The sequence below is a fragment of the Rhinopithecus roxellana genome, chromosome 9, assembly GCF_007565055.1.
Source record: "Rhinopithecus roxellana isolate Shanxi Qingling chromosome 9, ASM756505v1, whole genome shotgun sequence".
In the NCBI taxonomy this organism is placed as follows: Eukaryota; Metazoa; Chordata; class Mammalia; order Primates; family Cercopithecidae; genus Rhinopithecus; species Rhinopithecus roxellana.
The window spans coordinates 87,584,288-87,599,818 of record NC_044557.1 but is presented as its reverse complement, the minus strand read 5'-3'; the positions used below and the strand labels follow the sequence as shown (position 1 = coordinate 87,599,818).

The 15,531-nt window shown below is 44.8% G+C and overlaps 1 protein-coding gene across 1 annotated transcript in view; it reads right to left on the bottom strand.

Moving 5' to 3' along the window:
- The window catches only part of COL22A1 (collagen type XXII alpha 1 chain), a 303,439-nt gene that overhangs the window by 125,463 nt on the left and 162,445 nt on the right, over window positions 1-15,531 (bottom strand). Inside the window, exons 25-29 of the mRNA XM_010364508.2 lie at window positions 14,816-14,869; window positions 13,526-13,579; window positions 9,964-10,008; window positions 9,356-9,418; window positions 8,810-8,863 (exon numbers count right to left, since the gene is read on the bottom strand). Of these exons, the coding sequence (XP_010362810.2) occupies window positions 8,810-8,863; window positions 9,356-9,418; window positions 9,964-10,008; window positions 13,526-13,579; window positions 14,816-14,869 (270 nt within the window). The remainder of the gene's footprint in view (window positions 1-8,809; window positions 8,864-9,355; window positions 9,419-9,963; window positions 10,009-13,525; window positions 13,580-14,815; window positions 14,870-15,531) is intronic.

Sequence of the window (15,531 nt, the reverse complement as noted above, 5' to 3'; positions counted from 1 at the left end):
TTGAAAAGATCAACAAAATTGACAGATCACTAGCAAGACTAATAAAGAAGAAAAGAGAGAAGAATCAAATAGATGCAATAAAAAATGATAAAGGGGATATCACCAACAATCCCACAAAAATACAAACTACCATCAGAGAATACTATAAACACCTCTATGCAAATAAACTAGAAAATCTAGAAGAAATGGATAAATTCCTGGACACATACACCCTCCCAAGACTAAACCAGGAAGAAGTTGAATCCCTGAAGAGACCAATAACAGGCTCTGAAATTGAGGCAATAATTAAGAGCCTACCAACCAAAAAAAGTCCAGGTCCAGACGGATTCACAGCCGAATTCTACCAGAGATACAAAGAGGAGCTGGTACCATTCCTTCTGAAACTATTCCAATCAATAGAAAAAGAGGGAATCCTCCCTAACTCATTTTATGAGGCCAGCGTCATCCTGATACCAAAGCCTGGCAGAGACACAACAAAAAAAGAGAATTTTAAACCAATATCCCTGATGAACATTGATGCAAAAATCCTCAATAAAACACTGGTAAACCGAATCTGGCAGCATATCAAAAAGCTTATCCACCATGATCAAGTGTGCTTCATCCCTGGGATGCAAGGTTGGTTCAACATATGCAAATCAATAAACATAATCCATTGTATAAACAGAACCAAAGACAAAAACCACATGATTATCTCAATAGACGCAGGAAAGGCCTTTGACAAAATTCAGCAGCCCTTCATGCTAAAAACTCTCAGTAAACTAGGTGTTGATGGGATGTATCTCAAAATAATGAGAGCTAATTATGACAAACCCACAGCCAATATCATACTGAATGGGCAAAAACTGGAAGCATTGCCTTTGAAAACTGGCACAACACAGGGATGCCCTCTCTCACTACTCCTATTCAACATAGTATTGGAAGTTCTGACCAGGGCAATCAGGCAGGAGAAAGAAATAAAGGGTATTCAATTAGGAAAAGAGGAAATCAAATTGTCCCTGTTTGCAGAAGACATGATTGTGTATTTAGAAAATCCCATCATCTCAGCCCAAAATCTCCTTAAGCTGATAAGCAACTTCAGCAAAGGCTCAGGATACAAAATCAACGTGCAAAAATCACAAGCATTCCTATATATCAATAACAGACAAATAAAGAGCCAAATCATGAGTGAACTCCCATTCACAATTGCTTCAAAGAGAATAAAATGCCTAGGAATCCAACTTACAAGGGAAGTAAATGACCTCTTTAAGGAGAACTACGAACCACTGCTCAACGAAATAAAAGAGGACACAAACAAATGGAAGAATAGCCCATGCTCATGATAGGAAGAATCAATATTGTGAAAACGGCCATACTGCCCAAGGTAATTTATAGATTCAATGCCATCCCCATTAAGCTACCAATGATTTTCTTCACCGAATTGGAAAAAACTACTTTAAAGTTCATATGGAACCAAAAAAGAGCCCGCATTGCCAAGACAATCCTAAGTCAAAAGAACAAAGCTGGAGGCATCATGCTACCTGACTTCAAACTATACTACAAGGCTACAGTAACCAAAACAGCATGGTACTGGTACCAAAACAGAGATATAGACCAATGGAACAGAACAGAGCCCTCAGAAATAATACCACACATCTACAACCATCTGATCTTTGACAAACCTGACAAAAACAAGAAATGGGGAAACGATTCCCTATTTAATAAATGATGCTGGGAAAACTGGCTAGACATATGTAGAAAGCTGAAACTGGGTCCTTTGCTTACATCTTATACAAAAATTAATTCAAGATGGATTAAAGACTTAAATGTTAGACCTAAAACCATAAAAACCCTAGAAGAAAACCTAGGCATTACCATTCAGGACATAGGTATGGGCAAGGACTTCATGACTAAAACACCAAAAGCAATGGCAATAAAAGCCAAAATAGACAAATGGGATCTAATTAAATGAAAGAGCTTCTGCACAGCAAAAGAAACTACCATCAGAGTGAATAGGCAACCTACAGAATGGGAGAAAATTTTCACAATCTACCCATCTGACAAAGGGCTAATATCCCGAATCTACAAAGAACTTAAATTTACAAGAAAAAATCAAACAACCCCATCAAAAAGTGGGCAAAGGATATGAACAGACACTTCTCAAAAGAAGACATTCATACAGCCAACAGACACATGAAAAAATGCTCATCATCACTGGCCATCAGAGAAATGCAAATCAAAACCACAATGAGATACCATCTCACACCAGTTAGAATGGTGATCATTAAAAAGTCAGGAAACAACAGGAGCTGGAGAGGATGTGAAGAAATAGGAACACTTTTACACTGTTGGTGGGACTGTAAACTAGTTCAACCATTGTGGAAGACAGTGTGGTGATTCCTCAAGGATCTAGAACTAGAAATACCATTTGACCCAGCCATCCCATTAGTGGGTATACATCCAAAGGATTATAAATCATGTTGCTATAAAGACACAGGCACACGTATGTTCATTGTGGCACTATTCACAATAGCAAAGACTTGGAACTGACCCAGATGTCAATCAATGACAGACTGAATTAAGAAAATGTGGCACATATACACCATGGAATACTATGCAGCCATAAAAAAGGATCAGTTCATGTACTTTGCAGGGACATGGATGAAGCTGGAAACCATCATTCTGAGCAACTATCGCAAGGACAGAAAACCAAACACTGCATGTTCTCACTCACAGGTGGGAATTGTACAGTGAGAACACTTGGACACACAGTAAGGAACATCAGACACCGGGGCCTGTCGTGGGGTAGGGGAAGGGGGAGGGATAGCATTAGGAGATACACCTGATGTAAATGATGAGTTGATGGGTGCAGCACACCCACATGGCATGTGTACACATATGTAACAAACCTGCATGTTGTGCACATGTACCCTAGAACTTAAAGTATAACTAAAAAATGGTAATAAAGTTATTTCTTATCCATCTTCCTGTTGATGACATTTATGTGGTTTTTCTCTGATTGCAATCACAACTAATGTTGATTTGTTACAGCAAACATTCCCACACATGTGCCCTGAGCACAATGACACATTTGAAGGCCAGCTGTCTTAGGGATGCCAGTGGGCCCTGCCCCACCCCCCTGAAGGAGTGGACTCTACTCAGGAACCTGGGGGGAACAGTGTTACATTCCTATAAGCAACACAGGCTTGGGAGTTGAATCACCTGAGCTGGAAACCTAACTATACCATTTCATAAATTATTTTACCTAATTTGGCATGTTTTCTCTTTGCAGAACAATGATGGTGATAATACATACAGCTCACAGCATGGCACAGAGATTGAGTGAGACCATAAGTAGTATGCTGTTATTGCATCTGGCCCGAGGAAAGGACGTCACTGAGCTGCTCCACACAAGACTGCCCACGGTGAGTGAATACAGTTTCCAAAGCCTGTCATTTCATGTGTGCCACATGGTCCCAGGGGACAGGTGTCTATATCTAGATCCATTTCTCAAACCAGTCCAGGACTGGCTCTATTGCAAGCCTTCTAAATATGGTTATGAAATACATAAATGTATGAATAAAGCTGGCTTAGAGAGGGACAAGTTCACCCTCAGTCAACAACAATAATATAATTATAAAATGTTGTATCCTTTTCTACCATTATTTCTGTTGTTACTTAATATTTGATTCCAGCTCCTGGTTTAAGTAGTTTACATGTGTGAATGCATTTCATCTTTGTAGCAATGCCCATAATGTATGTATATATCTCCATTTCACAGATGAAGAGGCATAAAACGTCAATGAACCTGCCCTAAGTCACACATTCTGCAAATGACCGAGCCTGGTTTTAAGCTCAGAATGCATGCCCTTTACAATTGTGTGGCGTTGCTCTGATTAAAGTTCCAGTAGCTTCCGAAAGAAAAGCACTTTCTTGGTGTTACTGTGGATTATTTGATTTTACCCAATTCTCTTCCTGACATTGTTGAACTCAAGCTCCAGAACCAATCTCATCTAAATCAATTTACTCTCAATTAAAATGTCCAAATGATCAAAGTTAAGTGTTTTCCCAGTTGAATGCATGAACGGGTATCAATGAGAAGAGGGCTGGAGGAGAGATGTGTCTCTCACCCTGAGGGCATGAAGACTGCCTTTTGGAAACAGCCTCCTCATCCTGAGGGCTGTGGGCAAGGGAAGAACAGCGAGCTGGGGCAGGTAGACCCATGGGCGCTCTCTGCCTTTGGAAAAGAGGCTTGACTAAGAAGGATCAATGGGTGTTAGGGTTAATGCAACAGGCCTGGGTTCTAATCCCAGCTCCTCCATGAGGTGTTTGACTGTCAGCACCCCTTGCTGGAACAGGGGCATCAGACACACCTGTCTGATCAGACACACACTTCCCTGATGCTGTGGGCCTAAGTGCCAGTAATGGGGAAGAGCAGGGGACATGAAGGGAAAAGCAGAGGCAGAGACAGGCAAGGCATAGTCAGAAGAGGGCAATGTTGCTTTAATGTCTTCTTTTGGATTTTCTGACCAAAATTGTCAATTATCACATATTTCTCTGGAGGAAAAGAAAGGCAAACCAGATTCTTTGGAAGCTTGAATGTGACTGCCATGGCCCTGGCAATTCTGTCCAAGTAATCAAAGGGGCTTTATGGTCTCGCTAAGCCTTTGCATTCTGGAAATGAGTTTCTCAAATAGAAATTGCATTTCTGAAAAGTCCACGGCAGCAGCAGGCTTGAATGGCTTACCGAGGCAGAGCCTTTTCCACTCTGGGCTCTCTATTTATAGACCACAAGTCTGCCCTGAGTAAAGTCCTCAGCCTCCAGCCCCAGAGAAGGGGGATGGGAGGCACTGCCTGGAGCCCAGAAAGCACCAGCGCAGAAAGAGAGCTGGAAATTGGAGGGGAGAAAGTAAACTTGGGAGAATGGGGCACCCTGAAAAGCATCATGCAGGAGGAGGAAGGATGCAAGACCCCTGTGGGTGTGTGGGCACCATTCCTCCTGAGGCAGCCCCAGGGCAGGCCTAGGGTATGGCCTTGTGTGCTAAGACCCAGGACTTTCCATGTGCACTGGCAGGGTTCATATCTTGACTCTAAACCTCTATTCATGCAGCTCTGGGCAAGCGATTTAGCTTTTCTGTGCCTTGGTTTCCTCATCTATCAAGTGGGGATGTTGTTGACAGCAGCAACCCTTCACAGGGTTGGCCTGAGATTACCTATGTCCCTACACAGATGGTGCTCAGGACAGTCCTCGGTGAGCCTGCCACAAGTCATCCACAACAGGAAATCCTTATGCTCTTTAACAACCCAGAGGCTCATTGTTGAGCTGGCAAACCAAGGCACAGGAAGGTCAGGGAAGATGCCACACAGCAGGTAGAACCAGGACCATACTCCAGGCCAGCATTATGACTCCAAGAATGGTGCTCTTTCCACTAAGCTGCAGGCATGCACACATAAACTCCTAAGAGGGGTTTGGGGCGGGTGTTTATAAAGTTGCTGTGGAACTAGAGCTGCATTTGGTCAGAGGCTGAGCACGAAACAGCAAAAAAAGCAAACGCCTGGTACAGTGTCTTACTCAGGGTGGGACTCCCAACCCTGTCCATGCCTGTACCCCCTGTAGAGCCTGAGATCCCTAAATGCTAGGCCATGTCTTGTTCATTGTCATTTTCTTCATGATGGCCCGGGAGAGGGTAAGGGTTCTATCAACATCTGTTAGCTGGGGGTATGTGTTCTATCAGCAGAGGGTACATGTTCTATCAGCAAAGGGTACGTGTTCTATCAGCAGAGGGTAAGGGTTCTACCAGCACAGAGTAAGGGTTCTATCTGCAGTGGGTAAGTGTTCTACTAACAGAGAGTGAGGGTTCTACCAGCATAGAGTGAGGGTTCTACCAGCAGAGAATGAGGGTTCTACCAGCAGAAAGTAAGGGTTATATCAGCAGAGGGTAAGTGTTCTACCTGCAGAGGGTACGTGTTCTACCAGCAGAGGGTACGTGTTCTATCAGCAGAGGGTACATGTTCTATCAGCAGAAGGCAAGTCCTATCAGTCCTCTTAGACAATGACTGTCAGAGCAAATGGATATATCTTTGGTGAAAGGGTAAGAACTAGAAGCAAAAGTTAGAATCTAGTAGAAAGGATGTTAGTCATTGTGGTCAAAAGCATGTATTTTAGAATGCAACTGTCTGGACTCACACCCACCCTCACTCTGTAGGCCTGAGCAGAAAACATAGTGGAATTTTTAGAGACCTGCTTGGCAAGAGAGCCCTTTGACTGACGAACTGCAGTTGTGTGAACCCCCTTTGTCTGGTGGACTCTTGGGGTGTGATGAGGTTTTGTCGTGGATGGGGTCGGGGGGCGTGCTTTAGACTGCAGTCAGCATGTGGTCCCAGCCAGGATTTGGTTCTGTGAGTGTGGGTAAGACAACACATCTCTCTATGCCTTAGTTCTTTCATCTATAAACTGGGGGTTAAGACAGAAATGACTTCATAGTTCATCATTATTTAGACTGCAGTCAGCATGTGGTCCCAGCCAGGATTTGGTTCTGTGAGTGTGGGTAAGACAACACATCTCTCTATGCCTTAGTTCTTTCATCTATAAACTGGGGGTTAAGACAGAAATGACTTCATAGTTCATCATTATGAAGATTACCAGAGTGAGAAACGGAAAACTCAAGAAATTGCAACTTGCAAAACATACCAAGTATATGGAACCCAGGACTTCCCCGCACACTGTTCAAGCTCACGCTGCTTTAACAAAGGATCTTGTGTTCCAGACAAATAAGACCAGGGACAAACATCTCATGCATGTGCGGTTTCGGCAACAGCTCACGCGTGTGTCAGACTAATCAGCGATTTGCCAGTGTACAAATTCTGACCAAATCCTGGCTGAGGGCCACATGCTGACTCCAGTCTAAACCCCCACCCAACCTGACTCCATCCACAACAAAATCTCATCACACCCTAGGAGTCCACCTGTCATAGGGGGTTCACGCCAACTGCAGTTGTCTCACCAAGCGGGACTGTAAAAATTCCGTTGTTTTCTGATCAGCACAGGTTTCTCTGGAGCTTTGACATGAGTTGAAATATTATAGATGAAGCACCTATGTGGCTCTCTAGACCAGGCACTATCCTGGGTGCTTGCTTGGCTTCTGAGTGGGGGCTGCTCTTCTAAGAAGGGGCTGGGACCAGGGATCTGATTCCTTAGGAGGTGAAAATAGTAAGGGACGTTCTTTCCCAGACCACCTGTGCCAAATTAGGGTTCATCATCTTCTCCATCCTGTTTTTGTAAAAGAAGGCTGGAGAGATTACACTGTGATTTAAAAAGTGCATTCTTCCTCCTCGAACCTGCCCACATGTTGCTAAAGGCAAGTGGTGGTCTGAAGCCTCCCTCCAAAGCAATCAGTCAGACCCTGTGGGCCGGGCTGGCCTTGCAGCTCCACCTGTGGTTGTGCAGGTTAGGCATGCATCAAAATCTCTCTGTTCTCAGCTCTTTCAATGTGCAAAACATGCTTATGGATACCAGTGGCTGTTTTCTGTTTGTCCCTTTATATCCACCCCTGTTCCTTTCTCCAACCCAGGAGGCAACCTCAATGGTCTCATCGACCTCGTCCCCTGATTCCCAGTGGTCTGGCAGGAGATGGAGAGGACAGAGAAGGACCGGACGAGATGCTGAGGATGTCAGGCCAGGGGAGCTGGTTTTGTCTGCTTTTCTGCCCAGAATGACTGCCAGGCTCCTTCTATGGCTGCCAGCCTCTCTGGATTCTGGGACAGCTCCCTCCTCTTGTCCTTTCCCACTCTTGCTGTTCCTAGCCCTGGAGGGTATGGCCGCATCCCGTCGGCTTCCCTGAGCACTGTCCACAGCCTGCAATGACTCTGTCATTGAATTCTCTTCCACTGTCCATTTTGATTGTGCTGCTCCTAACGGACATGGTATATGCCCGGAAGACAATGCCGATGAAGCCTCTCTGTGCACTTTAGGGCACACAGTAGGGCTCCGCAAATGCAATGACGCCCCCTTGATTTAGACAGAGTCTGCCTTGACTCACGCTGGCTCCCGGGTCAACCACACACTCCACTGGCACTTCCATTGCCCTCACACCTGGGCTAACCATATCTGTTATACCTGTGAAAGGGGCAGTGGTGTTCAGACAGAGGCTGAACATAAACAGGCCACGCCGAGCACTCAGCACAGGACAGAAGCTCAGGCAGAGCTTGAGTGTCACAGGCACAAAAGGGTGGACGGACGGATGGACAGTGAGATGAAGGTGTCAACTCCAATACTATTATCTTCTTTGTAAGTTTACAATTGCGAACAATGAAGTTTGAGGTTTATGTCTAATGTATTATTTTCTCAAAAAGCAGTTTTGAAGTCATGCACACAACTAAATTCTGCGGAAATGTAAAGGTTCAGTATAGGCTGGGCATGGTGGCTCCCGCCGGCAATCCCAGCACTTTGGAAACCCAAGGCAGACACAACACCTGAGGTCAGGAACTCAGCAGGAGTTCAAGACCAGCCTGGCTAACATGGAGAAATCCCGTCGCTACTGAAAACACAAAAATTAGCCAGGTGTGGTGGGGCAGGCCTGTAATCCCAGCTACTTTAGAAGCTGAGGCACTAGAATGGCTTGAACCCAGGAGGCAGAGGTTGCAGTGAGCTGAGATCATGCCACTGCACTCCAGCTTGGGTGACAGAGTGAGACTCTGATTAAAAAAAAAAAAAAAAAAATATATATATATATATATATATATATATAGTATATTCTGCAGAAAATCTCTTCCTTTAGAAAAAAAAATCAACTAATAATAATTGATAATCAGAATGAGAGCGAGTTTCTCTCACCTTTTCACCTCGGTCACCTTTCAGTCCTGGAAGTCCCAGTTCACCTTTTTCTCCCTATAATAAAAGATAAAATTAGAAAACATTAGAACCCAAACCGAGCTAAATTCCTGCCTCTTCCAGGTAACGGCAACATGACTTTGGAAAAACATACATGTATATATTTCTCTCTCTCTCACTTGTCCTTGCCTCATCAGCAAAGTGACCACAGTGAAGTGTAACTCAGAGGGGAACCTGTCAGTTAGGTGTGAAGCACCTCATTCTCCACTTGTCCCTGACAGATGGTACCTTCCACCCCTCGACCCCATCCACCTCATCTGAAAATGCTCTGCCCTTTCCAGACACATCTCCCAGCAATGGTCCTTTGTCTCAGCTCAAGGACCCAAGTAGTCTTCTCCCCTTCCCTGTCCCTTCCAGCAACACTGAGAAATACACTCTTCACCCAGTCAAAATTACCACTCTCCCGAGGGACTGAGACTCCACAGGGGGCTGCTTTCTGTGGAGATGGGCCAGGTGTCTGTGTGGGAGGAAGGAAGCTGCCACACTTACCTGCTCTCCTTTCTCTCCTCTCACACCTGGGAAGCCTGGAGCCCCTGGGAGGCCTGCTTCTCCCTGTGAGAACAAAATATTCACGAGGCGTCAACAGGAAGGCTCTCCCAGGGGCCAAGCTGCAGGCCATGTGCTCTCAGTTCCTGCTCTCCAGGAACTGGAGATGTTCTGGTGGTTCTGGCATAGTGGACATCACATGGAAGGCAATGCAGTGGAGAAAAGGGAATTCTAGAGAATTTTCTTCACTGGAGCATCCCCAAACTCTTGTCTACTTTAGCTGTTTCCTTTCCCAGGAACCCTTATTTTGCCTCTCCTAGTGTCTAACCCTTCCTGTTTCTTTGGGACTCAGCAACAATGTCACCCTTCTCACCATCCTTTCTGATAGTCCCTAAGTCTGGAAAGCCCTCTCCTATGCCCCCAACACCTGCAGGCCACCACTCTTGACATCTGTTCAGTTGTTCTTCAATGTCCAGTTTATCCTGGACATACAGTGAGCTCCCAAAACCCACGATGAATTCCTCTTGGTATCTAAATGATTTATATGAGACCTAGCGTATCACAACGAGTGAATGAATCAAATGAGTGAATAAAAGCACGAACAAACAGACCTTCTCTCCAGGTCGGCCTGCCAGGCCCTGCTCCCCAGTTTCTCCCTGAAAATGCAATAAAAGAGACCCCATTATTCTCCATTCACGTTAAAGAGATGACTGCCATTCCCCAGTTGTCTTCACACATTCACAGCACCTGCCAGCCACAACCCTTAATTTTCAAACATACGGCACGGTTAGCGGCCCAAGAGTCACGGCCTCTGAAGACCAAAGTGCTTCGCATTTTTGCAGAGCAGAATCCACTTTCTCATATTGTCTTTTGATTTCCCCAAAAGAAACAACTATTAGAACTGTCCCATTTTTATTTTTAGTTTTTTAAAGACAGGGTCTCACTCTGTCACCAGGCTAGAGTGTAGTGGTGCAGTCACAGCTCATTGCAGCCTTGAGCTCTTGGGCTCAAAAAATTATCCCACCTCAACCTCCTGAGTAGATGAGACTATAGGCACATACCACCATGCACAAATGATTTTTTTAAAAATTCTGTAGAGGAAGGGTCTCACTATGTTGCCCAGGTTTAGTCCCTTGGGGGGACTAAAACAGTTCCTAATTAGCACTGTGTGGTCAGGGTGAAGTGGGGAACACAGGGCCAGAGGGGCTTTATCTCTGATCCAAGAGCATCAATCAGGCTGCTGCACTTACCAGGTTCTCACACATCACTGATGCAAAGAGCTTTGCCATGGTGGTGGTGGTGAGTGCAGACTATCATCTTTATCCAACCATGTGTCTTTAAAATAACTAGCATCTTGAATGACAATGTATTTCTAACATTAATTATGCTATTTACTAAAACCTTTAGTGTAGATTTTAATAAGGAAACGTGGTTTTCTCATGAATGCATGGATGCACGAAAGAATGAATGAACAGGTGGTATGCGGGCTATATTTTGTGTGCAGCTATGCCAGACTCAGTTGGTACTGAAGGCCAGAACTACCAACTTATCAGAGATAAAGACAAAAAAAAAGTAATTAAAAGCGTTGCTTAGTGTAAGTACACATTTTATCCTGTAGCGCTGGTGTCACACATCTGGAGTCAGCACTTATGAAAATTCTAGACACACTCCGATGCTCCCATCAATTCCCAATGTTTACAAGCACAATTAGTAAGAATTGCTCTAACCAGAATTGTGCAAATACTCGTCACTCAAATTGTCGCTTTCAATCTGCTAGAATAGTAGCACATTTGCAGTGGGCGTTGCTTCTTACATGCTGAGAAAGGATAAGGGGCTGAGTTTGGTTAAAAAAAAATTGAAGACCATCTGAAGTGCCCCCTGAATTTGGGTCGTGAACACCAATCCAAAGGCATAATGGAGGTGAAACGGTATCTTCTTGAATTCTCCAAGTGAGCCTCAAAACATCGATGCCTCTGCTCATCCTGCAGACAGCTTTACCCCCTAAGTGGACTCTTACAAATTTGCCATCCATGACTTAGTCATCATCATCTTGGAAAAGAATTTTTATGTTCAGTTGATGCTTTGTCAAAATAAAGTAACAAGACCCTCTGCCAGGGCTCCTCTAGGACTGCGAGAGTATGCTGGAAAAGCATCATGACCACAGAAATTCCGTTTTAAACTTTCCAGAGAAATGTTTTGAACACAGAGCCTTAGAAATTGAATAAAAATGACACATGAGATAAAGCAGTAGGTTTCTCTGAATCTTTCAACCATTAGTGATTATCAGAAATAGAAAACACATCGATTGAAAAGCTGGAGTAATCCCAGAGGGTTCCTGTAATTTTACCCCAATAATTGTCATCATCAATCCCCTTCATCTACAGAACCCTGCAGGGGAAGCTTGATGGGAACGGATTGCTTCATTACTGAATAGAAAGTGAGGTTTATACAGTATAAACCCAGAAGGATTGGCCAATTCACAATTTGAGAAAACACAACCATAAGGAACGGTTGATTCCATGAAATTCGTGAAGTCAAGAACAGCAAACCTAGATAAATGCTTTCGATCCCTTCTGGAAGATGATAGAATTTCAATCTAATCAATCAAACACTGAAAGGTGGCTGAGTACTTTTAAGACCAAGAGATTCACTCTGCTACACACACAACCACCTCAGGACATGCATTAAAAAAGCAAAAACAAAACAAAAAGAAAAAAACAGCAAATTACATGTCATCACATTTCAGTGACATGGGGATCAGTATAGATGTATATTTAAACGTCAATATTGAATCTTAAAATACAAAGGATATAGTGCCTGTCGGTGGCCATGGGGGGACTCATTGGTACACACTAGTGCATTCTTGGGGGACATGAGGGCTGAGTTCTTAGGATCTGGAATCCAGGAAGTGGGAGGTTCATAGTGGCTCTTGGCAATACTCTTTCCATAGTTTCAGTCAACCTGGGTGTGCTTGAGACAGCTTGGATGCAATTTAATCTGTGTGTTTTTCTGCTTGGTTTTAATTGGGTCTTTTAAAAATGATCACTTTATGAAAGAGTGAAACAATAGGGAACATAAGGGCCCAGGATGTGCCCACCAGCACCTTCCCTGGCCAGCAAATGGATGTCCTAAGGTGTACCCTCCCACAGGGTCAGCGTCCCCCACTGTGTGGGGTCTAGGCCACTCCTGTGCTCTGGCTGGGCTGAATTTGATCATGCATTCTCTACCTAACAAGCCTGTATTGCATATCTAAGCAGTGCTTGCCTGTGGGTAGCGAATGGGAGGTACAGAGTTGACTAAGACCCGGTCACTGGGCTTCAGTAGTTCATGTCCCAGTAGAGCAGGAGCCCTGTGAGTGGAGGGTGAGAGGAGCAGAACTCCCCACAATCTCCTGTCTGGCCACTGTCTCCTCAGCACCACAGGTTTTCATGCATGCACACACACAAACGCACACGTGCACACTCACACCACACACACATGGTCCAGCAGAAAAGCCTCGCAGGGCAGCAGTCACGCCTGGAGGGAGCCTGGGCAAAGCGTGACCATCATCACAGGGCACTTGGGGGCTCTCCACTCACAGGGGCTGCCCTGTCCAGGTCACATGCTGGGGAGCCTTCATTTCCCCCTCAGGTCCATTTTTCACACTTTACCACCCACTGGAAGCCGGCCCGAAAAGGCTGAACTCTACAGATTGCAAGGAAAGCATCTGCTAGCTTTCCTTGCCTTCTGGCTTTCTGTAGGGTCAAGGCATTGGGAAGCACTGCAGTGGAGGTAGAACACAGTTGAGAGAGAGAGAGCAAGCACTTGTATCTGTTCCTCTCACTCCCTCCCTGCCAGGATAAGCCTGACACTGATGATGTTCTTCTTCCCAAGGCCACGGCTCTCATGGGGGTCGGGGCTCTCTCCTCCAGCTGCATATCTTGGTTCTGAGGAACCACTCCCTCCTCTGGCGCCTTCTGTCCTAGAGGTGGTCTTGGTTCTGTTGTTGCCAGCCTCAGGTTGCCATCCTGGTTGGAGCCTTTAACCCTGCCCCTTTTCAATTCACTGATTTGTCTCCTGCCAAGTACCAGCTGATACAGATGCTAGGCTTATGATAAGTCAAGATTCACACAGCACCCCAAATAGACCACTTAGAATAGCAAGTGTAATGGGAAAAAGAGGCAAAGTCCATACCCGAAGGCCTGGTTTTCCAGGCAGACCATCTTCCCCTCTTTCTCCTGGTTCTCCCTGTAAGGAATACACAGCAAAGTTAACAGGAGACGGGGGCTATGCTTGGGTTAAACATACAAAGTACTAGGCACAGGTTGGTAAGGAAGAGAACTACCTGCACTAGGGTGGTTCTGAACTCCTTCAACTCTGTGATTACCTAACCACGGTCATCAAACATAGCAGCTCATTCGGCCTCCTAGGTTCCATATTCAATAGCCGTAATTTTGATTTAGAAAAATATAATTGAGGAGGATTGGCCCTCTCTCTTACTGAGAAATTTAGAAGAAGGAAGGTATTGCATAAGTGTTTCTAAGAATTAAAAAAAAGACTTAGTCAGCCATGATCCTTTGTCCCAAAAGATGGGAGAGAAAAAAATGCACAATATTTACATTCAATGCCTAGAAAACTAAATTAAATCCATACTTATTCTGTATTTTGCCACGAAGAAGTTGACCTTCTAAGTTTGCTTATTGAAAATGACAATACATTTTCCCATAATATTCAACAGCTGCCTTTCCAAGTTGCCTTTCAAGGACTGTTGAGGTGCTTACTTGAGTCTGGGTGTGCTCACCAGGAAAGAAGAGCTCATTTGTTCATTTGTTAAAATACTGGTATGGCTGTACGATATTCATTTAAAGTATTAAGCCCGTATTTGCTCCCCAGTTTTATGCTATTTAACCTTTGGCTCTTATCTTAATAATTCTACCATAAAAAGCCCCACCAGAACATTGTGAAAATCTAAATCTCTTATTATATTAGTAAGAGTATTTTGAAGTTTTCCTTCTTGAAAATAAAATTAAATAAATAAATAAACATATTTCTAATGGATCAAATATCTTTTTGAGACAAGGTCTCACTCTGTTGCCCAGGCTATAGTGCAATGGCACAATCACAGTTCACTGCAGCCTCGAATTCCTGGACTCAAGCAACCCCCCACCTTGGCCTCCCAAGTGAATGGGAATACAGGTGCCCACCCCACACCCGGCTAATTCCCACCAAAATGCTGAGATTACAGCTGTGAGCCACCATGCCTGGCTAAATTTTAAAGCCTAGGGCTTCCAAATCCTTCTGTAGTTACCTGAGAAAAAATAAGGAGCTTCCCCCCATCTGACCCCATAAATCTAAACATTTCAACCGAGTCCCGATCGAAGACCCAGGCAACCGACTTGCTTTAGAATTCACCAACAAACAAGAATCTCTTTAGTTTCTGTGTTTTGGGTTCCCAAACCGGTGCCAATCGCATCAGTGACCAACCTTAGTTCCTGGTGGGCCTGGTGGTCCATTCGACCCATCCTTTCCAGGGGGTCCCTGGGCCAAGAGGGGGAAACATAAAATGAAAAGGAAAGGCATATTTAGGAAAGGCTTCCATTAAGTTGTTTCAAACCAGGAGCTGTTTGTGCAGCCAGAATTCAGGAGGCTTGGGCCTCTGCTCTTTGATCAGCAGGGCCCTGTCTCCAGAGCCACTGCTGTCTCTGTCTGACCATGTTTCCCTTTGTTATTACTGAAGCAAATATCACCCTCTGGGCAATGTCTGATTTTCAGTACACTGGCCATGCATGGAGGGTGGGGGCGCGGGAGGACACCTGCCAGATCTTGCTCTGATGGCTCCATTTCTACCCTCAGCTTCCAAGAGGCCCTAGAGACAACAATGTCCACACTGCTCCTCCTCTCTCCTCTCCAGAATCTCTTTGCCATCTTGTGTCTTCCTTCCCACGGCTATCCTCCCTTCCTCTTATCCTTCAAAAAAGCAAGACTTCAATCTGTTGGCATAGGTTGGCATTACTGCCTGTTATTTCTAATGCCAGCACTGAGGAGCTCCATGTTATATTTTCCAACACCAGGAGTTTCCTACTACCATCAGGATGTGGCAGGCCAGGTGTTACTGCAGCTGTTTGCAGGTGAAGAGACGAAGACTCTGCAGGCTAAGTGACTTGCTCAAGGCCACAGGGCTGGTGATAGGGACCCACAAG